Below are 25,928 nucleotides of genomic sequence, written 5' to 3' on the forward strand. Positions count from 1 at the left end.
TTTCCTGAAGTCATTTAAATATTGAAAATATGCACAATATTTATGATGCAAGTATAACAGTGACACTCCAACAGTGAAGTACACTTAAACAATAGATAGAACTCAGTGTCTAACACTGCATACACACACTATTAAATACCTGTATTCAATTCTGTAAAAATAATTCAAATAATAGTATTTCATATACAATATATACATGCATTGTACATTTATATACAATATATACATTTACAATATATACAAGGGACAACTGGGGACAGCTGTCAATTCAAAAATAGCTGAACTCAGATTTAAAATGAAATAAATAAAAATGTAAAAAATAAATTGAAAATGTGTTTGTTTGTGAAAATGTTAACTTTTTAAATTTCAAAATATATTTCAAATTAAACAATTTGCAAAAGTTAAAACATATATGAACATATATGTTGTTAGTAAATATATTAACTAAAATATATTTTCAAAAAAATAAAAAATATATTTACATATATTTAACACTAGAACTACCGGAATTCCATAACTACTAGAACGACCATAGCGGTCATTCTGACCGTTCATACTTTGACGTTCATATGGCCGTACTGAACGTCATTTTCGTCATGTAATATCTATTGTACATGTAACCCTTCTCTTTTCCAATGAAGCTTTTAATTCCTGTCGTCATAGCCCTTAAAACAAGCACAAAAGAAAGATTGCCCCGACAGGTGCTGCCTCTATTTGAGGAACATTTTGCATCAAAATAATATTTTTTTTCACCGCACTCACCACGTGAATAGACACGCACAAAAGTTAGGAAACGTCAAAGCTTCATACAGTTAGTACAGCCCTGTTTGTAAATAAGTTCAATAATCAATACAAAATCTAAAAATAAATGGATCTACAATGATAGGTAGGCTAATGATAAACAGGACACACAATTTTAATTCAAATGAATGTGAAAATGTACACACACAAACAGGCTAAGAAAAAAACATGAACATTAGCTAAACAAGAAAACGAACGGCTTCAGTTTAGTTTCAGTGAACAAAAAATATTAACGAACAAAATCAGGTTAACTGCCCATTTGAACGGCGCAAAATACCGCATCATTGACGCTTACGCACATTCCACACAGGTAAACACCGCCTTTCGCGTGCAGCTCCCACACACGTTGTGACATTTGATACATCTCCTTGGTTTTATTTTGTTTGCAGTTCCTCCAGTTGTATGGCTTTTGATTCCATGTGGTCGGAGTGAAGTTCGCTCGCCAGTCGTATGATGAAGTCCCTCTGCGAAACTTGCAATGTAGCGGACTTATGATATCTATAACGCGTGCGGTCAAAATGACCGTTATGGTAGTTCTAGGTAGAAATAGTCAGAACTGTTGTGTGTTTTATGATTTTAATAAAATAACAGTGTCAGAATAAAATATACACATATTTAGGAAAAGTCAGAGTCAAAAAAAAAAAATGTAATGTAAAAAATGTAAAAATGTAAAGTTATTACATTGTAAAATTTAAAAACGGTCAAAATGACCGCCTTGGGAGTTCTAGTGTTAACTAAAATATATTTATTGGGCCAATTTAAAATATTTTCATATATTCCAAAAATATATTCTGAAAATATATTTCAAATACATTTCTTTTGTGTATGGGCTCCCTCAGTCTTCGGTGGTTCTCGTTGATGTTTGGTTGTGTTTCTCCTGTGTTTTCCCTTGTTCCAATGTATTTGATAATTAAAGTTTTCCTTCCAACTTTCTTCCTTGTCATGAGCATTTTTCAGCACCTCCAGACGTAACAGAAAAACTGACCCAAAACTGAAGATGGATCCTGCAGTACAATTACTGACCAGCTTTCTCTCGAGGCTCACACCGCGACATTCCTTGACCTGGCGTGCCTTACCTCTTTCTCCGATCATTCGTTAAGTGTTTTGTTTTTTTTCCACACAAGCTTCAATGCGGAGACGAAGGCACTGAACTTGTTTCCATCCTTGACTCCTTGTTTCCATCATCATGTCATCAATCGTTCATTTGATTCAGCAATGTATAATCAATTATCTTGTTTAGGTCCTTTGTCTGTCCCATGTATATATTCTGTTCTCGTTGATGTTTGGTTGTGTTTTCCGTGGTTCCAATGTATTTGATGATTAAAGTATTTCTTCCTCTTTGTGAGCATTTCTCAGCACTTCCAGACATAACATTTATAAGCAACTGAAAAAAGAACAAATGTCAGGGCATGTCAAAACTTTTCCAGGGCCCCAAAACCCCCTCAGACCCGAAAGGGTTAATGCTGCACTGTTCCAAGTACAGTCTGGAATAAAAAAATTCTCATTTAAATTCTTCAACCTCTGTCCGGTGCCATCACTAAGTCACAGTCTACATATGTAAAATATAATTTGAGTAGGATTTTCAAAGGCTTTCTTGAATATTAGCTTATCTCTACTATTTTAATATTCACAATATATTACCATCTGACAATATGGGAAAATCAGACTAATTAGCTTAACTTTGTTCCACCCCTTCTTGACCTGATTCATGTCCTGCCTTATGATATTATTGGCTACGTTCTCAATCATTCATCCATACTAATTATGTCTATAAAAGTGCAAATACTGTATCAAGTCATATGTATTTGGCATTCACAGTTGAGCTACATTTTTGGGATGCTTCTCTTTCTTTACACACTCCTGCTCTTCCATCAACTTCATACGAAGGCAGGAAACACTGTTTGCCGAATAATGGGAGATCCTCAGTATCCACTGCTTTCCAAGGATGGAGACATAATCATTGGAGCACTTTTTCCAGTCCACAGCATAGAAATATCACCTTCGTTTGAGTTTACGCAAAAACCTCAGCTACTAACATGCTCCAGGTTTGTTATATTAGAAACATTAGTGAAGATAACAAAAAGACATATACAATTAAAATGCATCATATCTATAAATTAACTTCAAGAGCAACTTATTAATAAAATGGCGTTTCAAGCATAATGTTTTTTCACCATTTAATGTTTGATTTCACAGTGTGTATCTGAGAGATTTTCGACTGGCACAAATCATGATCTTTGCCATTGAGGAGATTAACAGAAGTGAAAGTTTGCTCCCAAATGTTTCTATTGGTTATTTAATATATGATACCTGTGGTTCAAGACTGTCTACCATGAGTGCAACTATGGGACTGATGAATGGTCAGGAGTTTGTACCAGGACACAGATGCAATGGACAGTCTCCTTTACATGCTATCATAGGCGAATCAGAGTCTTCTGCAACAGTGATTCTGTCTAGAACTACGGGACCTTTTAAGATTCCAGTGGTAAAGAGCAAAATAATTTGATGTTTAACTCAATCACAGATGACTGTATCACTGTTTTCTGTGCTTTCTTTTTCAGATAAGTCACTCTGCTACATGCGAATGCCTCAGTAACAGGAAATATTACCCTTCATTATTCAGGACTATGGCTAGTGATTACCACCAGAGCAGAGCACTTGCATACATAGTCAAGAACTTAGGCTGGTACTGGTTGGGAGCTGTGAACAGTGACAATGAATATGGAAACTATGGAATGGCTATATTTCTGAAAATAGCCCAGGAGGAGGGGATTTGTGTGGAGTACTCTGAAAAATTCTACCGAACAGAGCCAGAAAAACTTCAGAAAGTGGTAGACACAATCAAAAAAAGCACAGCTAAAGTGATTGTTGCATTTGTTTCACTTCCTGAGATGGGCTTACTTGTTGATCAGTTAAGTATTCAGAACATTACAGGCCTCCAAATGATTGGTGTGAAGTCATGGATAACTGTAAAGAGTTTGATCACTCCAAACAGTTTCCATGTGCTTGGAGGATCACTGGGGTTTGCAGTGAGAAAAATCGACATTGCAGGGTTTGCAGATTATGTCATAAAAGAATTTTGGAAAACAGCTTTTCCATGTTCACAGACAAAGGGGATATATTCTCAATATGCCTTAAGTTGCAGCAGATATGAAGAGCTACTATTGCTAAAAAATTACAATGAAGATGTGCCTGAACAAAGATATGCAAGCTACGTCTACAAAGCAGTTTATGCTGTGGCTCATTCACTACACAGTCTACTTAAGTGCAAAGAACAAGAAGGTTGTGAACAAGGCCTGACAATACAACCACAACAAGTAAAAGATTAAAAGACATTTGAATAAAAATGAAGAAAATGAGAGAACAATATATTAAAATGCCTCAGTGATAATGTAATTGCCTTTTTCCACTAGCTTGTTGAGGCTCTGAAAATGGTGAATTTCACCATAAAAACGGGAGATCATGTGTGGTTTGACAGCACGGGTGGTGCAGTAGCCCAATATGAAGTTGTCAATTGGCAGCAGGACTCAGAAGGATCAATAAAGTTTAAATCAGTGGGATACTATGATGCCTCACTGCCCCCTGACCAGCGCTTTGTGCTTAACACTGAAAACATAATCTGGGCTGGAGGACAGGTAGAGGTAAATACAAGTAATCTGTTTGTCCAACAGGGTTTGTTTAAACTGTCACCCCCCTTTTTAAGAATAGATGTGAAAATGCACTATCCAAAGTTTGAAAAAGTTAAACTAAATAGTTTTTATTATATATATATATATATATATTACAAAATATTATTTTCTCTAAAATTACTATAAAATCAGTGCCATATGTCTAACTAAGTTGTGTTAAAAAAATTGAAGTTGATGAAGTTGACAAAGTTAAAGTTTGTTTAGGATCTACCAAAAATAGCCACCAGGTGTCACTCGCATTCCATAGTTTTTTTTTTTTATGCATTCTCCTTTAACAAATTAATACATTTCTGATAAAATATCACTTCTATCACAAACTATGGAACCTTGAGACTCTGACCTTTCCAACGATATTTGTTTTGTCAAAATAAGAAAAGGTTTTGATTATAAAGTAGTTAAAATACATTTTGTGATATGAAACCTGACACCGCCCACAAGGGTAGGAGCCCGCTAAAAGAATTCCCCATGTACCGTTTGCATGATAAGGCAACGTCCAATTTCTAAACAGTTTTCACAGAAGGAATTTTGAGTTTGTAAGCTTTCAAATGATACCTAATTTATGATGATTATTAAAATATGTGATATGAAAAAAGGTGATAAATAAAAAGAGCACCAGGCGTCCCGCTAGCGGTGGTGACAATTAAGGGTTTTATACTAAGGAAACAAAATAAGAAAAACGAAAAAAAAAAAAAAAGGAAATACTTGTATTGGCCTTTATGAAAGGCATGAAGGACACATAATTAAATGGGTAAATCTAATATAAAACCATATTCTGAAAGCTCTGCACTTATTGAAAGTTTAGTAAATATAACATGGTTCCACCACACAAAAATATTCAAATTTGTGTTAGTAATTTGAATTGAAAGAAGCTAACATATCATTAACATTAACTTGTTTTAACTGCATATCTTAAAATATGTCAGTGACATTGTTTTGTCTCAAGATGAACACCAGTAATGTTTTTTTTTATTTTATTTTCTAAGGAACATTTATAAAAGCTACATCAATGTCATAATTGAACTAAGGCCTAATCCTGGCTTAATCTAAGAAAATGTCTGTGAAACCAGGCATGTAAAAACATTTCCAGTTGGTTAAACTTAAAAATGAAAGTTCACTTGCTGCCTTAAAAACATTAGTAAACTCATCTTGAAGATAACCTTCAACTCACAAATAGCCAAGACAAGTGATTATTTTAACTTTAATTTTCAAAAGCTTATAAACTTTGAGTTCAAAATCCAAAACTTGTCATGACGGTTTGAATTAAAGAGAATAAATAAGTTTAAATAACTTAATTGGGCCATCATGTTTTATAGTGTAGGTTGACAAACACAATGGAAGTGTTTTAAACTAAGTGACTGTAAAATGCTAAGAAGACAAAGAAATGTGTTCAACTTCTATAATAGCACTTCCACAGCATTCACAATACATTAGCTCACAATACATAATCATAATTTATGAATCAAAGTTGCAAAATTCTGTAATCACTCACTCTTTTCAGATTCAGTATAAATATATCAAGGTACAATTTTTTGATGCAGAAGCCAAGGTCTGTGTGCAGTGAGAGCTGTCCTCCAGGCACTAGGAAGGCTGCACAGAATGGTAGACCTGTCTGCTGTTATGACTGTATTCCATGTGCAGAAGGAGAAATCAGCAATGAGACAGGTAATAGTCAGTCCTTCTCAGCTTTAAAGAAAATGTATTAGTTGCTCTTTTACTGCTCACAAATGAAAATGCTATCCTTTTGTTTCTGACTAGTGATTACAACTTCCTTTTCTAGATTCAAATAACTGCATGCGGTGTCCAATGGAATACTGGTCAAATGCTGAGAAAAATGAATGTGTGTCAAAAACTGTAGAGTTTCTGTCATTCACAGAAGTACTGGGTATAGTGCTAGTCTTTTTCTCACTGTTTGGAGTAGGATTAACTGCGATGGTGGCCATCCTGTTTTACAGCAAGAAGGACACCCCAATAGTAAAAGCCAACAACTCAGAGCTGAGCTTCCTCCTGCTCTTCTCATTGACTCTGTGTTTCCTCTGTTCAATTACTTTTATTGGACGGCCCACTGAGTGGTCCTGTATGTTGCGTCACACAGCATTTGGAATCACTTTTGTCCTCTGTATCTCCTGTGTTTTGGGGAAAACAATAGTGGTGTTAATGGCCTTCAAGGCTACAGTTCCAAGAAGTAATGTCATGAAATGGTTTGGGCCTTCACAACAGCGACTCAGTGTTCTTGCCTTTACACTTGTACAGGTTCTTATCTGTGTTCTTTGGTTAACAATATCCCCTCCATTTCCTCACAAAAATATGAAATATCTTAAGGAAAATATAATTCTTGAGTGCAGCCTGGGTTCTACTATAGGATTCTGGGCTGTGCTGGGTTATATTGGCCTACTGGCTGTCTTGTGCTTCATTCTGGCTTTTCTGGCTCGCACGCTGCCTGATAACTTCAATGAAGCCAAATTCATCACATTCAGTATGCTCATTTTCTGCACTGTATGGATCACATTTATTCCAGCTTATATCAGTTCTCCTGGAAAATTCACTGTAGCTGTGGAGATATTTGCCATTTTAGCCTCAAGCTTCAGTTTACTATTCTGCATATTTGCACCTAAATGTTATGTCATCCTGTTTAACCCTGAACAAAATACAAAGCAAAATATGATGGGAAAAACAACATCTAAGTCCAGCTAAGAAATAAACTAACATGTCTCTATTAACATTGCAAATGTTTTTATTTTTATTTTTATTGTTTATTCAAAGACACACAAAAAATTACTGATTTATTAAATTCACAAAAATATGTTCATATAAACTAATACAATACAGACTTTAAAAAAATGCAGACATGAACACCCTACATACACTGTCTTAGACATAAATTCAACATTTATCATTTCTTTTAAAACAAATTTTTTATTAACTTTTATTGAGAAAGCATGTTGAATTTTACAATTGTTTGACATATGAAGTACATTACGTTGCTTTACCATTTTTAACTTTCTATTACAGGAACAACAGAACTCAGGTGTGGGTGGCAGGGTAACCAAATTACTTCCATATTATTTATGTTATTCATTTAAACTTTTAAATCTGTGCACAATTAGTAAGAAGCAGCAGTGTTTACAAAAAATCAGATCTAACCGGCTTAACATATTCCGTCCACTTGGACCATATCCTATAGAAAGTATCCCTCTGCACTTTGAGTGAAAAGGACAGTTTTTCATAAACTGTTTATTATTTCATAATAAACATATTAATGGCAAAGGTGTAATTACACTCTATTTAGCACAAACAGGGCTACCATAATATGCGAGCAACATGTATGTTCATGTTTGTATTTTTGAGAGAATAATGTTTATGCATGGTTATTGAAAAAACTAAAAACTAAAGTTTCTGAAATAAGGCCACAAAACACATACTAAATATGTGTCAATAAGACTTTTGACTAATGGATGTTGTCGCCTAGAGTTCTCTTACGAGAGGTTCTCTCGTATTGCGTAGTTGCTACGCTACGGGAAAGCCTTTCTTTCTCGAGATACTGAAGCCAAAAATTATCCTTAATTTTTATAATCTTGTCAACGCAGTGCGGCAGCCTGCAGACCTAGGGCGAGCTACTAGCGTGCCCATTGGCTGCCCTGCGGCAACTGCAGCAGCCTACCGCTGAGCCCTTGGCGTGACGTCACGACCAATGAGCGCGCTTGGCGCGCTTACTGCGTCACAGCCCGCGAAAAGGGGGGTGTGGCTTAGCGTATATAAACAGGGCTCGGAGGCTGCTTCTCTGATTTCTGTCTTTTCAGCGAAGCTCTTCGCATCGCTGCTCTCCGAGGAAGCCGCCGTTGAATCAAGCGACCAGCACGCCGAGGATCTCAGCCTGAGGACGCCGGCCGCCTTCGCCGCCTTCAGCCTTCCCTGCCTGCTTCGCTATCCGGCGAATATATCCTTTACTGCTCTGTGTTGTATGTGTGTGTGTGTTCGCCCCGCGACACACTTTGCATCTAAAAGAGCGCGAGGCGTTGTTGCAAATGCCTCGCTCATCCTGTGGCTCGTGCAGAGCCTCGCTCAGCGACGGAGACCGCCACGTGGTCTGCGCTCTCTGCCTGGGCCTCGACCACGCAGCCCGCGCCCTCTCCACGGGCGGCTGCGAACAGTGTGAGGACTTGCCGATGTCGACCCTGCGGGCTCGACTCGCCATGTTTGATGATCCTCCACCTTCCCCGGCTGCCTCTTCAGGGCCGCGAAAGAAGAAACGCCGCTCTCAAAGGCCTCCCGAGCCGGTGGTTATAGCTGAGCGCTCGCCGGAGCCCCTCCCGCGAGCCTCGCTCTCTCCTTCTCCCCCGCCCTTCACCGACGCGCAGCGGCCGGCCACTGCCTGCACTGCCGTCGCCTTTGGGGATGAAGCAGATGACGCCGCTGACAGCTGCTCTCTGCTTGCTTCGGACAGCGAGGAATGGTCGGGCTCTCACCGCTCCGCCTCCTCGACTCCAGAGTCTGGCAGGTCCCGCTCCAGTGTTGACGCGGAGCTTATCCGCCTCCTCACCAAAGCGGTCGACCGACTGGGATTGGACTGGTCCCCACCCAAGGAGCCCGCGCCGAACCGACTCGACGGGTGTTTTCTGCCTAGCCGCCGCCAAGCGCCAGCCTCTAGGTCAGCACCCTTCCTGCCCGAGCTCCATGCGGAGCTATCGAAGTCGTGGAACGCGCCCTTCTCCGCTAGACTCCGCTCATCTGTCTCCTCGGCCCTCTCCCAGGTGGACGGGGCCGCCGAGAAAGGATATACCGGCATCCCTTCCGTTGAGGAAGCGGTGGCAACGCACCTTTGCCCGCCGTCTGCTAGATGGCGCTCAAAGTCTGCCCTGCCGTCCAAAGCCTGCAGGACCACATCAGCTCTCGCCGGCCGCGCATTCGCCGCCTCCGGCCAAGCTGCTTCCGCCCTGCACTCGATGGCTGTTCTCCAGATCCTGCAAGCCGACCTCCTCCGTGAATTGGACGAGAAGGGCTCGGATCACACAGCCTTAACAGATCTGCGCAGCGCGACGGACCTTTCGCTCCGCGCTACCAAAACCGCTGCACAAGCCATCGGCAGATCCATGGCCGCGCTCACCGTCATCGACAGACACTTATGGTTGACGCTGGCGGATATGAGTGAGTCAGAACGCGCTGTTTTCCTCAACGCCCCGCTCTCGCCCACTGGCCTCTTCGGCCCTGCGGTCAGCGGGATTGTGGACCGCTTCTCTGAAGTACAGAAGGCGTCGCAGGCTATGAATCTCTTCCTGCCCCGCCGCTCGAGCCCAGCCGCAGGCCGCTCTCAAGCTCAGCCTCCTGCGCGCAGCTCCACACAGCGCTCGTCTCGGCCACCAACTGCTTCGCAGCGACGCCAGGGCGGCCGCCCTAGGTCGCGCTCAACCAGCCGTCACAGACCGCCGCCCCCCCGGGGTCCGCGTCCCAAGATAACGCTGAAGTCTGAGCCCGCGAAGTCCTCCTAGCACCCGCAGGGAGGAAAAGATGGCTGAGTTCCGCTGCGGCCGGACCGCCATCAAAACGCCCAGCTCTGTCAGTCCCCTCAGTACAGGCTACTGCAGCAGCTTACACCGCAGCCAACGAGCCAGTAATACCACTCGCTCGCCTGCACACAAACGCCGTTTTTACGGCGGCCCAAATAAATCTCAGAAAGAGTGTAAATTCGGGTTTTCCGGCTCCGGCCGAAGGTGTTGTAAGTGCAGAAAATGTGCCCACTCCCACGTGCTCACTGCTTCACACAAACACGGTCCCCATGGTAACGCGCTCAGAGCGCTCTCTCATAAAGCGGTCACACACCGCTCGAGTACTAAGTGTAGTAAATGTGCCCACAACTCTGTGCTCACATCTACCCGTAACTCGCTCTGTCACTCGGTTACCCCGGGCAACAACGGCTCAGGCCGAGAGTATTATAAGTGTAGAAAATGTGCCCACTCCCATGTGCTCACTGCTTCACACAAACAGGGTCCCCATGGTAACGCGCACAGAGCGCTCTCTCATGAAGCGGACGCAAGCCGCTCGAGTATTAAGTGTAGAAAATGTGCCCACAGCCTTGTGCTCACACCTACCCGCTGTTCGCTCTGCCAGTCAGTTACCTTGGGTCACAGACCCTCTAAAGCTCCCAAACACTGGCCATGTCATAAGTGTAAACTCTGCGCCCGCTCACGAGCACGCGCACTCACTTTTAGACATTATAATCCCCACGCCACTCTCGCGCCTGGGATGTTTGACAGCAAATCACGCTCCATCCGATGGGACCGAGCTACTGAATGCTGTTCAGTCGGCCAATACTGTTTACCAGCCCCCGTGTTCGAGCACCAGCGGCGCGCACGCCGCTCCATCCTCTCTGATACAGGTTCCCCATCCCGCGCAGCGCGGCGATCTGAACCCAGAGACCATTCGACCCCTAGCTATGCATGCGAAAGCATGGGAAGCGATTCAGGGCGCGTCAGAATGGGTGCTGAATACTATAAAACACGGCTATTCGCTTCAATTCGCTCGTCGCCCTCCGCGCTTTACAGCACAGACGGAGACGAGAGTGAGTTCAGAAGCTGCGCACCTGCTTCAAGCAGAAATAGCGAAGCTGCTGCGCAAAGGGGCTATAGAACAGGTTCATCCTTCTCTGAGCGAGTCGGGCTTTTACAGCCGCTACTTCCTCGTACCCAAGAAGGACGGAGCGTTAAGACCTATTTTAGATCTGAGACATCTGAACAAAGCCCTCATGAGACGGCCGTTCAAAATGATCACAACCAGAAAAATCCTCGCGCAGATTCGCCCAGGAGACTGGTTTATCTCTCTCGATCTAAAAGACGCATACTTTCAGATCCAGATAACTCCCCGTCACAGGCCATTCTTGAGATTCGCCTTCAACGGTCGAGTATATCAGTACACAGTCCTGCCCTTCGGCCTGTCTTTGGCACCCCGTACATTTACGAAATGCATGGACACGGCCCTCGCTCCCCTGAGAAAACAGGGAATGCGAATACTGAATTATCTGGACGATTGGCTTATTCTAGCGCAGTCAGAGACGGAACTTGTGTCTCACAGAACAGCGCTTCTCAGCCATTTGGAGGAGCTGGGTCTCTCGGTCAACTGGACCAAGAGCTCGCTATCGCCCCGTCAGTCAATTTCCTTTCTTGGAATAGAACTGGACTCGGTGGCTATGACGGCCAGACTGTCGGAGCAGCGCGCGCGCCGCATCCGCCTCCTCGCCGCATCCCTCCAAATAGGCAGCCGGGTTCCGCTGAGGACATTCCAGCGTATCTTGGGGCATATGGCCTCAGCTGCAGCAGCGCTCCAGCTGGGCTTACTGCGCATGCGCCCGCTTCAACGCTGGCTGAAAGCGCGCGTGCCCCACCGAGCCTGGGCGGCCGGCGGCTTGCGAGTCAGAGTGAATCAGGGCTGCATTTCAGCCCTGCAGCCCTGGCTGGCAGCCGAATGGTATCTCACGGGAGTGACTATGGGAGTGATTTCACACCGGAAAGTTGTCTCGACAGACGCTTCCAACCTAGGTTGGGGAGCGCTCTTCGAAGGCAGACCGGTCTATGGCCGCTGGTCAGACCAGGAGAATCTCCTACACATAAACTGTCTAGAGATGCTCGCGGTCGAGAAAGCGCTCAAACACTTCCTCCCATTCCTCCACGGTCACCATGTTCTAGTCCGCACGGACAATACATCGGTAGTGGCCTATGTGAATCGCCAGGGCGGTGTCAGATCAAAGACGCTCTGCACCCTGGCGGAACGCCTCCTCGTGTGGGCTCAGCACTCTCTGCGCTCGCTGAGAGCCGCGCATGTGCCTGGCCACCTGAACGAGGGTCCCGACAGACTGTCCAGGGACAACGTTCCCCCTGGGGAGTGGTCTCTACACCCCCAAACAGTCCAGTTACTGTGGCGCCGTTTCGGCAAAGCGAAAGTCGACCTTTTTGCGTCAAAAGACAACGCTCATTGCCCAGAGTTCTTCTCGAAGAACGAGGACGCGCTGGCCCAGACCTGGCCCAGCGGCCCGTTGTACGCTTTTCCCCCGGTCTCTCTGCTGCCTCAGGTCATCGAGAGAATCAGGGAAGCGCGCCACTCAGTGCTCCTCATAGCCCCATGCTGGGAGAACCAAGCTTGGTTCCCGGATCTAATACAGCTGGCAGACTCAGCCCCCTGGCCGATACCGGTGAAGAGAGACCTTCTCTCTCAAGCCCGCGGCTCGATATGGCATCCCCATCCAGAGCGCTGGTCTCTGCATGCGTGGAGCCTCAACGATTACACGCTGATCTGCCAGACGGGGTCATGAACACGATCATACAATCTAGAGCCCCCTCTACGAGGCGGCTCTACATGTCGAAATGGTCAGTGTTTAACAGATGGTGCACTGCTAAGGGGCTCAATCCACAGACATGTGGGGTATCGCGAATTCTGTGTTTCCTTCAAGAGCTACTGGACGCGGGCAGGTCCCCCTCCACGCTCAAAGTCTATGTTGCGGCCATTTCAGCGCTCTCTGTTTCAGAGCGGGGCCGCGCATTAGGAAGGAACGAGTTCGTCATCCGCTTCCTTAGGGGAGCCAGGAGGATGAACCCCCCGCGACCCCCCGCGGTTCCTATGTGGGATCTTTCTCTGGTCTTGGAGGCCCTGAGAGCGCATCCCTTCGAACCCTTGGAAACTGTGGATATGAAATACCTCACGCTCAAAACCGTTTTTCTGATAGCACTGTCTTCAGTCAAACGAGTGGGAGACCTTCACGCGTTATCTATTAACGCCGCGTGCCTCGAGTTCGGACCTAATGACTCCAAGGTCATTCTCAGACCGAGGCATGGGTACGTTCCCAAAATTTTGGGCACTCCCTTCAGAGCACAGGTCATTTCCCTCTCAGCCCTGCCAACGCATGGCAGCGAGGCCGATGGTAATCTCCTCTGCCCGGTCAGGGCGTTGAGGAACTACATTTCACGGTCCGCCGCTTTCAGGCGCTCGGATCAGCTCTTTGTTTCGTTTGGTGGGCGCACCAAGGGTCTCGCCGCCTCGAAACACAGCCTGTCCAGATGGATAGTGGACGCTATTGCTGTGGCTTATGCGTCTAAAGACCTGCAGTGCCCATTGGGCATTCGAGCTCACTCCACCAGAGGCATGGCCTCGTCGTGGGCGTGGTCCAGCGGGATTCCCATTCATGACATTTGTGCAGCGGCAGGCTGGGCCTCCCCCTCTACATTTGTTAGGTTTTACAACCTGGATGTTCCCGCCTTGCAGGCGAAAGTGTTATCAGTCTAAGTCTCGCGTATGCCGGCCCACTATCTGTGCGCGGGCTACGGTGTGTGATTTAGCTCTACTGGTTGAGCTGCACTATGCAGGGAATTGTCAGTTCGGACCGGCCGTGCCGCTCCAAACCCCCTAGTGTGTGCTTATGTACGGCGCTAGCCCTCTTTAGGCCGCCCGGCTCTCCGCTATCACGTTCCCCGGGCTCTCCCTGGGACTCATTCAGTGGATGCTGGGCGCGCACGGCGTTGACAAGGGCGTTCCCGTAGCGTAGCAACTACGCAATACGAGAGAACCTCTCGTAAGAGAACGTTTCGGTTACTCACGTAACCTCTGTTCTCTCTAGAAGAGGGAACGAGTATTGCGTAGCCCGCCGTGCTCGCGCCACGAGCTCATTTCGCTTCATGCGACAGAAACCAGAGAAGCAGCCTCCGAGCCCTGTTTATATACGCTAAGCCACACCCCCCTTTTCGCGGGCTGTGACGCAGTAAGCGCGCCAAGCGCGCTCATTGGTCGTGACGTCACGCCAAGGGCTCAGCGGTAGGCTGCTGCAGTTGCCGCAGGGCAGCCAATGGGCACGCTAGTAGCTCGCCCTAGGTCTGCAGGCTGCCGCACTGCGTTGACAAGATTATAAAAATTAAGGATAATTTTTGGCTTCAGTATCTCGAGAAAGAAAGGCTTTCCCGTAGCGTAGCAACTACGCAATACTCGTTCCCTCTTCTAGAGAGAACAGAGGTTACGTGAGTAACCGAAACGTTTTTTCTTCAAAATGATCTGAAAATCATCCTGCCTTATCATTCACATAAAACAATACATTGATTTAAATTATGCAAGACACTTTCTGTTTGGAAAGGCAATATGCGAGTGGGCGTCAACGATCCAACACCCTCATGCATATTGAGTAGTTCACACCTGAGGAGACAATGGGGCCCGCATACTTAATGAGCCATTCATTCAGGTGTGTCACTGAGCCACAGGAAAGAATGCAAGAGCAATATATTGTAGCGACTGGGCTATTTGAATCATTCATTCGTTTGGTTCGAATTAACAAATTCAGACTCTCTGTGTTTTCTAAGCACATTCCTTCCCAACACATTCTTTGCTAAAGCTTACTAAAGCTTTTAACCTCCTGACTCTTGAGCATCTAAATTACCAGTATGGAGTCACCAGGTCTGGGTTTAGGTTGCCTTTTTTACATCATTTACGACCCTACGATCCAATCATATACATCTTCCTGAAGCTTTGCCAGGCTTCAGAAGAATTCCAATGCACCCCCTTCTATAGGATAACACTTTACGACCCCAGGGAGACTGAGTCGTCATCCCACACACACAAACATCCCTTTGTGTTTAAATTAGGATAGAATATCCTTTAATATATGTACAATTCCATTATGCATGTGTGGTTAGTTTGCCTTATAATAGAGGTGTGGTTTTGCTAGGGTATAGTTTTGAATTCTAAATGGTCACTGAAAGAAGGTTCCTCAATAGTGTCTTGTAACCCGACCTCGACCTGGTCATAAACTTTATGACTCCAAAGCTGCAGCTCATCCAGTTCCTCTGCAAGCCAACGTTCCAATACATTAACACACACACACACACACACACACACACACACACACACACACAAACACCATTCATGGAACTTTTCAGAGAAAAGTACCTCTAAAATGTTTGATATGTATTCCCTTGTTCTCAGGTGTCTTCACATGCCATAATGGAAATACTGACAATTTTATTGTGTGTTAATCAAACTTTAATTGTGTATAATCCTGCATATTAATGTAACTTTATGTTTCTTCTACTTGTACCTGCCATCCTTGGTATCTGTCTGACCGTCCTGTTTTGACTGAACCAGTCACACATAGGAGATTACAGTAAAATGTATTGTTCTGTGTGTACAATCTTTCTGGGTAGAAATGACGAAATTCTATACCATCATAAACTATGCAAATAAGTCTCCTGACAAGACAAAGAATAGTTTTTCCCGCTCGAGATACTCTAAGATGATTGGTTCACGTACGCGAAGCAGGCGTGAGCCATCCTCTCCATAAGAGACTGACACAGAACTTTCTCTGGAGCACTTTTACGAACCCTCTTCGTCAGCGAGAAGATCCATATGGCTCCCTTTTTGGGAGCGTTCTCCGTTTTTCTTTTTCTTTAAGTCTTTTCTTTATTTTCGTCTTCGGACTCTCCCTACGTTCAGCGAAGCAAACGTAGCCGGCAACTTCAACTTTAAAGAGACTTGAACATCCCGCGACCGCGCTCGCCAGGAAGAGACGAAAGAGCACGCCCTGCTCTTAAGGAAACACAGGCACGACTCTGCGTTCTTCAGCAACAAAGAGAACCATTTTGCAAGATAAGTTTATTGAACTTTTAATGTAATCTGATTTCTTGTTGTCTCTCAAAGGTTACCTGGTCTGTGATTTTGCCTAACTGTGATCTTTCTTTGATCGCACATGTTAGTTTCACTTTATCTCATCTCTCTCATTTTCCGGTCTCATCTCTCTCATTGTCCGATCTCTCTCTCTCTCTCTCATTTTCGTTATTCGTTTAGTCTTGTATTTGTTTATGTGTTCTGTATATACATACATATTTACTCTGTGTGAATCGTAGTTATGTATTCATTAGTTCAATTATTAAATTCCATATATTCCTGATTGTCTCAATGCTCATTTAACAAAGTCAATGAAGATGTTTCGATCTTAAGCTACATGCTTTATCTTGTTACGATTTAAGTAACCTAATTTTACAAACACAGAGAGTTGTTGTTTTTTCAAGGCCAGAAAAAAATACTCTTTCTTGCGTTTGTAAGAAGGATAATTTTCTTTGAGAGTTGAAGTTAATCTTACGTTTAATGTTTGCTGGACAAACAGATTGTTTGATAACTAAATTAATTCCATTAAAAGTTATCCCATAACTTCGATTTGAAATAAGACTATTGATGTAGTAATGACGAACCATAACCCGTTATGGTAATCATTCATATATCGATCTAGTTTCAGCTTCGATAAATTAATGTAACTGTAATATGCAAAATATTAATCATATTCATGATTAATTATTAAAATTCCCTATAGATCATCTGAGCTAATGTTAAATGTGCTACCCAGTGCGATTACAATATATATATATATATATATATATATATATATATATATATATATATATATATATATTCTACCAAATTGGTTCACAGTTGGAAGCATCTCAATTTGTTTTATTTTTCCACAAATTGTGCTTCCAAATTGTATAATATCCAAGGAAAACATGTCTAGTAATTGTGCAGTTAATTCTCATACCTAATATCTCAAAACCTTTTTTTGCTCCCCTCCTACTGTTCTTACTCCAGTTATATCCTTTCTCTGCCTGATCCACTGGCTTAAAGGTTCGATAAACAAGGCGAAGAGGAGAGGCGAGATGCAACACCCTTGTCGAGTCCCACGCTCCAATATGAATGATTCAGTGAGGTCTCCGTTAATTTTGATCCTAGCAGTTGGGTTATTGTATAACCCTGAGATAACCTCAATTACAGATTTATCAAAACCTAATTTTTCAAGCACCTTATATAAAAAGGACCACCTCACTGAATCAAATGCCTTTTCGGCGTCTAAACTCAATACTACGGTCTCTAATTTTTGCTTATCCACCCGCCTCATTATGTGTAAAACCCTCCTAATGTTGTCTTGAGTCTGTCTTTGTTTGATGAAACCCATCTGATCTTTATGTATTATCCCTGGTAAAATTGTTTCTAATCTTCTTGACATGATAGAGGTGAACAACTTATAGTCTATAATCAGAACACTAATTGGGCGATAGTTACTACACTGCAATCTATCCTTTCCTTCTTTTGGGATGATAGAAATTATTGCTTCACACCATGAGTGTTGGACTATCTTATTTGCCATCACCCAATTAAATGTTTTCAGCAACGTTGGGACCAAAAAAAAAACCTGCATTATTTTGTACCATTCCGGACCAAATCCATCTGCCCCTGCCATCTTTCCTCCCTTTAATCTTTTAATTGCTAATTGAATTTCTTCTTTAGTTATTGTGGATAATAACTTTTTATTTTGTTCCTCTGTCACTGTTGGTAACTCGAGTTCAGACAAAAAGGTATTGATGTCCTGGTTATTGTCTATATGAGGTTGAGAATATAATGTCTTATAATAATCCAGAAAGCATTGTTGAATTTTTTCCTATTCAATTTCTATTTGATCATTTACGGGATTCTTAATTTTGTGAATAGATCTCTCTGCTTGCTGTTTCCTAAGCTTATAAGAAAGAAGTTTCAGTGATTTCCCCCCTACCTCATAGTACTGTTGCTTTATAAAAATGAGTTTTTTTCTGTACGTCCATGGTGTTCAAATCATCTATTTCTTTTTTTAAATTTTATTATATCTATATTAAATTTAATATTACCATAATGAGACCTAGAGTGTTGGTGTTGCATATCTAACAAATTATCTTCTAAATGCCGGAGTTTTTGCTGACCTACTTTTTTCAGGTGAGAGGAAATACCAATTATTTTCCCCCTAATCACTGCCTTAAGTGCATCCCATAGTATTCCCGGTGACACCTCGTCCTTATCGTTATATTCTAAGTACTCCTCTATTTCTTTCTTCAAATGCTCTTTAATATCTGGGTAATTAAGAATGTTTGTGTTCAACCTCCATAAGGTAGATCTATTCTTCCTGTTCAGGCAGATATTAGCGTAAACCGGGTTGTGGTCTGATATAGTACAGGGACCCATTTCACAATTTTTTAACCTAAAGAGATCATTTCTAAACATGAAGATATAGTCTAACCTTGAGTAGATATTGTGTGCGCATGAATAGTGGGTATATTCCCTATCAGTTGAATGGCAATCTCTCCACACATCAACTAATCCTAATTCGTCCATAAGGTGTACCAATCTTTTTCCAATATTTCTCGCATCACCTTTCCCATTTGAAGAATCCAATTTAGCATTTAATGTGAGGTTAAGATCACCACCACATAGTAAAATTCCCTGACTCCTTGTTGTTGTTAATTCTAGGATCTGTTTATACAAGGACCAATTGCTTCCTGGGGGAATATACAGGTTTAAGAGACTCAGAGTAATACCATCAATCTTACCAGTTACCATTATATATCTACCCTCCTTATCTTTATATTCTGATATATGGTCATAATTTAGAGCGCCGTACACCAGAATCGCCACACCTCTTCGCCTCCCCGAACTGTGAGAAGAATAGAAGACATGTTTAAAACCAAGCTTGTTAAATTTTTCATGTTCGCTATCAGACAGATGTGTTTCCTGCATAAAAACAATTTGAGCTTTATCTCTTTTAAATTTAGATAGGGCTTTCCACCTTTTTACCGGGTTATGTAAGCCATTAATATTGATTGATACCATTTTCACTGATCTGCTACTCATCTAAATTATAGAACGAGTACACACATTTTAATAGGTTCCCCGCACACCCTTGTAAACACTGAACATGGAACACGTGAACAAATAACATAAAAAAAAAAAGACAAAAATCAAACTGAAGTAGTTCTAACTTCCAAGGTAGGGGTCCCTGGGGTGGACCCTGCTTAGCCTTTAAAGGTAACTTCTTCATCAGTCGGTGGAGGAGGCCCTTAATGGCTAAGGCCTCACTGAGAAAAACACCCTCCAAAAACCTTACTTATCCACTTATAATACACCATTAAACTGAGTAACAGCTTTTTTTTTCTTTTTTTTTTTTTTAAAGAACAACAAAGTGGGTAAACCTCAATTTCCCGAAGGCGTAGGTGAGGTCCTCTTGAAGGCTCTGAGTATTTCTTTGTAACCGGGGTCCCGCCTCTTGTTCGCTGCGCTGCTCCCCGCTCCTCTGCCAACTCTGCTCCAAGTCAGCTGCTTCAGTTGCTCCAACACTGTTTCTGGCGATCCAATGACCTTCACCGCATAGCCTCTACTGGACATATTTGCAGTAGCTTCCACCACTGTGTTGTAAATTTTAGTTTCTTCAGTGTATTTCACCTTCAGCCTAGCTGGAAAGAGAGTCTGAAAGGGGATCTGCTGCTCTTTCAGAATCTTGCGCACCTCTGCGTATTCTCTTCGTCTCTTTAGGATGAGAGGAGGATAATCATGGTCTAAACTTACTTGTTTGCCATTCCAGGTAAATAATTTTTTCTGCCTTACGGATGCCTTACGGAGCAAAAGTTCTTTGGTCTTAAAGCTGAGGAATTTCACAATAATAGAGCGTGGGGGTGCGTCGTCTGGCGGTGGTGGGCCTAGAGAGCGATGCGCCCGTTCGATGCCTATGTCAAGCTCATCTTGGGACAGCTCCAAACCGTCACGTAGCAGCTTCTCCACAAAATCACTCATTGTTGGAGAGTCCCACTCTGCTGTCTCGGGTACACCGTAGATGCAGACGTTTTCCCACGGCTCTCCAAGTCCATTAATTTATCCTCCAACCTTATTTGTAAGTTTATTATTTCCGTCATGGCATCCTCCGTGTTCTGAATCCTCTCCTCCGCCTTCTCAATCTGTCCTTCAGCCTCATCCATTCTCGCGCTCATCTTGGACATTTCTTCCTTAATTTCCCTCAAACTCACATTGTTTTCTTGGCGAAAGTCCCTCAATTCCTGGAGTACCACGTCTATGTTGGCCATATCGTTTCACCGTGCGGTAGCAGTCACCATTGTGCAGCCTCGCGTCGAGCAGTGAATCACATTAGCGTTAGCAGGGAAGCTAGCGCTATTTTCCCAGGTTTAAGCACCCACTATGTTGCTCCGTCGAAGCGTTAAGTTTTGGTGTATTTCGCTTACCCCCTCACTTATCTACCTCTAAGCACAAAATTGCGTTGTCTTAACGGGGTAAAGTTATCAATTTCATAGGTTTCTTTAGGAGCCCGTTCACAGTGCTGCCATCACGGTGATGTTCAAACCAGAAGACCAACATTTATAATTTCTGAGGCTATACTGTATAAACAGGATATATTGTTGAAATGCTGACCCTAACCCCAATCTTCACTACATTTTAAAGGGAAAATGTATACTTTTATAATATGTGGATGATTGACAGCGATATCCAGTTCACAAATTAATCTTCTGATCATTTTGGTTCCTTTGAATCTGTAAAACGTTAAGCCGATTTATAACAGTCTTTTACTATTGTTGCTTGTCAGACTGTACGAACATGATCCCAGCTGTAGGGCATGTCACACTATGGGATCTCAGTTGCCTTTCTGACAGTCACGTTTGACCTTATGTCGAGTGACGACATTAGGGGTCATACTTCGGAGCCCTAATCACCTCTGAGTAGTAGAAAAACGACAAATAAAAATTGGCAAATGAGATTTGCATGCCGAGCCACTCCTAACTGGACACTCCTAACCTGCCTTTCTTATAAAGGCTAGAGTTCCCTCTGATGTTACCCAGTACGCTAGCTGTGTGCAAAGCAGAGATCTGAGGGTTACAGTGGGAGCGCTTCCACCGGGTGAATCCCCACGGACCTCCCGCTCCTCTAGCGTGTCGTGTGCCATCGAGCTGCCGGATGACAGCGCAGTCCTGAAATGTCAACTAGTATCTCCCCTGTGAAGGCCTCCCTCTCCTCCCTTTACCTCTCTACAGATAAAGCGTTGTCGGGATAATTCCGGTTCGCGTGGAAGCGATAAAAATTCTGTATTATAAATTTTAAGGCCAGACAAGTAGTATGTTGAGGGTTGATGTGTAGGACTACACGCCTGCACACATATATTCAAATGTGTGCATACCTATAGACTGAACTCGTAATGTGCATGTCCACGCCATCGGCGTTCTCACTGGTTCGCGTTTTTGAAGTTTGCGCAGAAAGAACGTCCTGGTTGCGTATGCAACCCACCGTTTCCTGAAGGAGGGAACGGAGGACGTAGTCGACGTCGACTGAATGGGATAAAGCTAGGGAGCCTGTCTTCTTCGAGCATGTTAGAACGAGCCAATGTGCATATTGGCGTGCGTGAGATGCATCACGCTTCGCCCCGCCGTGCGGGCATAAATATGGAAGCAGATGCACGCACCACTTGTTTTTCGCTGAGGAGCCGAACGGAACTCGGAGTCAGCGGTGGTCCGGCTATAGTGGCAAAGGGACTACGTCCTCCGTTCCCTCCTTCAGGGAACAGTGGGTTGCATACGCAACCAGGACGTTCCCTTTCAGTTGAGAACGTCAGACGTAGTCGACGTCGACTGAATGGGATCTTTAACCCTGGAAAACGCCACTAGAGCTGTCACCTTCCAGTGCCTGGGTAAAAGCCTCAAGTCCCCCCGCAGCTCTGAGGTGGAGAAGGGCGAGGCTTAGGCCAGGGAAGTCGACTACTGTTCCAAAGGACCACTGGGAAAGTGTACCCTGACAAGGAAGGAAGGGACGCAGCGGAAACCACATCCTGCCCGAAGAGAGGTAACATGTGGGGATATACATATGGACTGGAAGGATGACCGGGCAGTACAACATATGGAATGTCACTGGGATGACTCCAGCCTATAACAGGGGGGAGGATCAACCAACAGTGACGACACGGGCTCACCGCAGGGAGCCGTACCGTGGAATAATACACATATGGGATCGCCGTAGGGATCACAACATATGGACCCAGCCTAACACAGGTTCCACCAGTGCATATGAGTGATAGGCCTGGCTTTGGACGCTTCGCCACGTCCGATGCCAAAGGGTATGGAGGAACTCAACAGGGTTCAGTTTAAGAGGGAACTCAATTGGAGCAAAAATTGCGCACTTATCCAGTCCATAGGAGGGGAATGGCGCAGCAATCCGACACTTTGAATTGTGCTTGCAGTGAAAACTGGCTTCATGTGAAGGGAGCCCACGGGAAGCAACAGTTCGACACATGCTAGTTCTCTAGCAAATGTGTATAGGTGTCGCCCAGCCCCCAACTCTATTCAACATCTGTTCAGCGAGGCACTGTATGCCAACGCCTAGGAGGGAGCAGTACTCTCACTTAGGAGGAGCTCACCGCCCAGGTGGGCACGTGCATCTTGGGATTTTTCACCAAGACGAAGGCAAGCACTTTGAAGTGGGCCAACCTCTGCTTGGAAACAGCCTTCCCTTCTGCTGGTTTCCATAACAGATAGAGCTGGTCTAAGGTCTAGGCTTTGCATTCTGATCACATAGAACCGCACTGAGGCGGACGGACAGAGAAAAGCCAGGGCTCGGTCTGCCTCCTCCGGGGCAGCGCTTGCAGGCTCATCACCTGGTCCCGTAGGAGAGGTAGGAACCTTGGGCACACATTCAGACCAGGGTCTCAACTTGTGAGAGTTAGCCGGCCCAAATTCCAGGCACAACTCATTGACCGAAAGCTAGCACGTCCCTGCCCTCTAGTAGAGACCATGTGACCAGGAGAACTGTTTCTTAAAAAACTGCATTTTTTAACTCACTGCCTGCGATGGCTCAGGTGCGGTCTCTGCAGTGCAGTAGCACCAGAGAAAAAGACCCAAGAGGGTAAGGAGGGGACGCAAGGCGGATATATCTTCTTGCTTGGCATATGTAACTCTTTAGGTATTTACAACACCACTGTTCACTATATGATTGAAGTGTGAAAATTAATTGTAAGAAAAAGTTTATATTAGTTCAAGTTTGCTCTGTGTGGATGTATTGTTCTGTTCCAGTGATGTTCTATGACTAAACCTTGAAGGGAAAAGATATCACCTATGGGGTCAAAGCCTGTTCCCCAATGGTATCTGCTGAAGCCTTTGCTGGAGGCATATATACCCCTCGGGTCCCAGCAAGTTTTCACCAAGGTGGTAGGACCCAGCGATTCATTGCACCACTTTGCATACCTTGTTTATTCGTGTAGCCTGCCATCCAGATAATAAATATGCACTTGCTTTTTGCAATTCATCCATTGGGTTATTATGGAATCAAACTAATCAAGAGTTCTAGACTTTGACGGGTTCTTCTTATTTGTTTTCATGTTGCTGTTCTCATGATTGCTGTATGATATTTTTATAGACAACTATGCCTAGGGCCTTGAAGTTCTATCACACCACATGTAGCCACTTATATGTTTTCTTACGTGACATATGTAACTCTTTAGGTATTTACAACGATTAAAGTGTGAAAATTAATTGTAAGAAAAAGTTTATATTAGTTCAAGTTTGTTCTGTGTGGATGTATTGTTCTGTTCTAGTGATGTTCGATGACTAAATCTTGAAGGGAAAAGATATCACCTATGGGGTCAAAGCCTGTTCCCCAATGGTATCTGCTGAAACCTTTGCTGGAGGCATATATACCCCTCGGGTCCCAGCAAGTTTTCACCAAGGTGGTAGGACCCAGCGATCCATTGCACCACTTTGCATACCTTGTTTATTCATGTAGCCTTCCATCCAGATAGTAAAAATGCACTTGCTTTTTGCAATTCATCCATTGGGTTATTATGGAATCAAACTAATCAAGAGTTCTAGACTTTGACGGGTTCTTCTTATTTGCTTTCATGTTGCTTTTCACATGATTGCTGTATGAGATTTTTATAGACAACTATGCCTAGGGTCTTGAAGTTCTATCACACAACATGTAGCCACTTATATGTTTTCTTACTTGGCATATGTAACTCTGTAGGTATTTACAACACCACTGGTCACTATATGATAAAAGTGTGAAATTAATCGTAAGAAGAAGTTTATATTAGTTCAAGTTTGCTCTGTGTGGATGTATTGTTCTGTTCAAGTGATGTTCTATTACTAAACCTTGAAGGGAAAAGATATCACCTATGGGGTCAAAGCCTGTTCCCCAATGGTATCTGCTGAAGCCTTTGCAAGAGACATATATACCCCTCGGGTCCCAGCAAGTTTTCACCAAGGTGGTAGGACCCAGCGATCCATTTTGCCACATTGCATACCTTGTTTATTCGTCTAGCCTGCCCTCCAGATAGTAAATATGCACTTGCTTTTTGCAATTCATCCATTGGGTTATTATGGAATCAAACTAATCAAGAGTTCTAGACTTTGACGGGTTCTTATTTGTTTTTATGTTGCTGTTCTCATGATTGCTGTATGAGATTTTTATAGACAACTATGCCTAGGGCCTTGAAGTTATATTACACCACATATAGCCACTTATATGTTTTCTTACTTGGCATATGTAACTCTTTAGGTATTTACAACACCACTGGTCACTATATGATTAAAGTGTGAAAATTAATTGTAAGAAGAAGTTTATATTAGTTCAAGTTTGTTCTGTGTGGATGTATTGTTCTGTTCCAGTGATGTTCTATGACTAAACCTTGAAGGGAAAAGATATCACCTATGGGGTCAAAGCCTGTTCCCCAATGGTATCTGCTGAAGCCTTTGCTGGAGGCATATATACCCCTCGGGTCCCAGCAAGTTTTCACCAAGGTGGTAGGACCCAGTGATCCATTGCACCACTTTGCGTACCTTGTTTATTCGTGTAGCCTGCCCTCCAGATAATAAATATGCACTTGCTTTGCAATTCATCTATTGGGTTATTATGGAATCAAACTAATCAAGATTTCTAGACTTTGATGGGTTCTTCTTATTTGTTTTCATGTTGCTGTTCTCATGATTGCTGTATGAGATTTTTATAGACAACTATGCCTAGGGCCTTGAAGTTCTATCACACCACATGTAGCCACTTATATGTTTTCTTACTTGGCATATGTAACTCTTTATGTATTTACAACGATTAAAGTGTGAAAATTAATTGTAAGAAAAAGTTTATATTAGTTCAAGTTTGCTCTGTGTGGATGTATTGTTCTGTTCCAGTGATGTTCGATGACTAAACCTTGAAGGGAAAAGATATCACCTATGGGGTCAAAGCCTGTTCCCCAATGGTATCTACTGAAGAATTTGCTGGAGGCATATATACCCCTCGGGTCCCAGCAAGTTTTCACCAAGGTGGTAGGACCCAGCGATCCATTGCACCACTTTGCATACCTTGTTTATTCGTGTAGCCTGCCATACAGATAGTAAATATGCACTTGCTTTTTGCAATTCATCCAATGCGTTATTATGGAATCAAACTAATCAAGAGTTCTAGACTTTGACGGGTTCTTCTTATTTGCTTTCATGTTGCTTTTCACATGATTGCTGCATGAGATGTCTTTAGACAACTATGCCTAGGGTCTTGAAGTTCTATCACATAACATGTAGCCACTTATATGTTTTCTTACTCCCCATATGTAACTCTGTAGGTATTTACAACACCACTGGTCAC

The 25,928-nt window shown here is 43.5% G+C and overlaps 1 protein-coding gene across 1 annotated transcript; it reads left to right on the forward strand.

The window, feature by feature from the left end:
- Positions 1–2,637: 2,637 nt before the first annotated feature.
- On the forward strand, positions 2,638–9,973 carry LOC307159879 (vomeronasal type-2 receptor 1-like; the record flags this gene model as incomplete). The annotated part of the gene is made up of 7 exons (XM_079873578.1): positions 2,638–2,846; positions 2,998–3,286; positions 3,363–4,118; positions 4,215–4,436; positions 6,029–6,152; positions 6,268–7,171; positions 8,932–9,973. The coding sequence occupies 7 exons, from the start codon at positions 2,638–2,640 to the stop codon at positions 9,971–9,973; spliced, it is 3,546 nt and encodes a 1,181-aa protein (XP_079729704.1).
- Between the last annotated feature and the right edge of the window lie 15,955 nt (positions 9,974–25,928).

The sequence above is a fragment of the Squalius cephalus genome, assembly GCF_949319135.1.
Source record: "Squalius cephalus genome assembly, chromosome: 6".
In the NCBI taxonomy this organism is placed as follows: Eukaryota; Metazoa; Chordata; class Actinopteri; order Cypriniformes; family Leuciscidae; genus Squalius; species Squalius cephalus.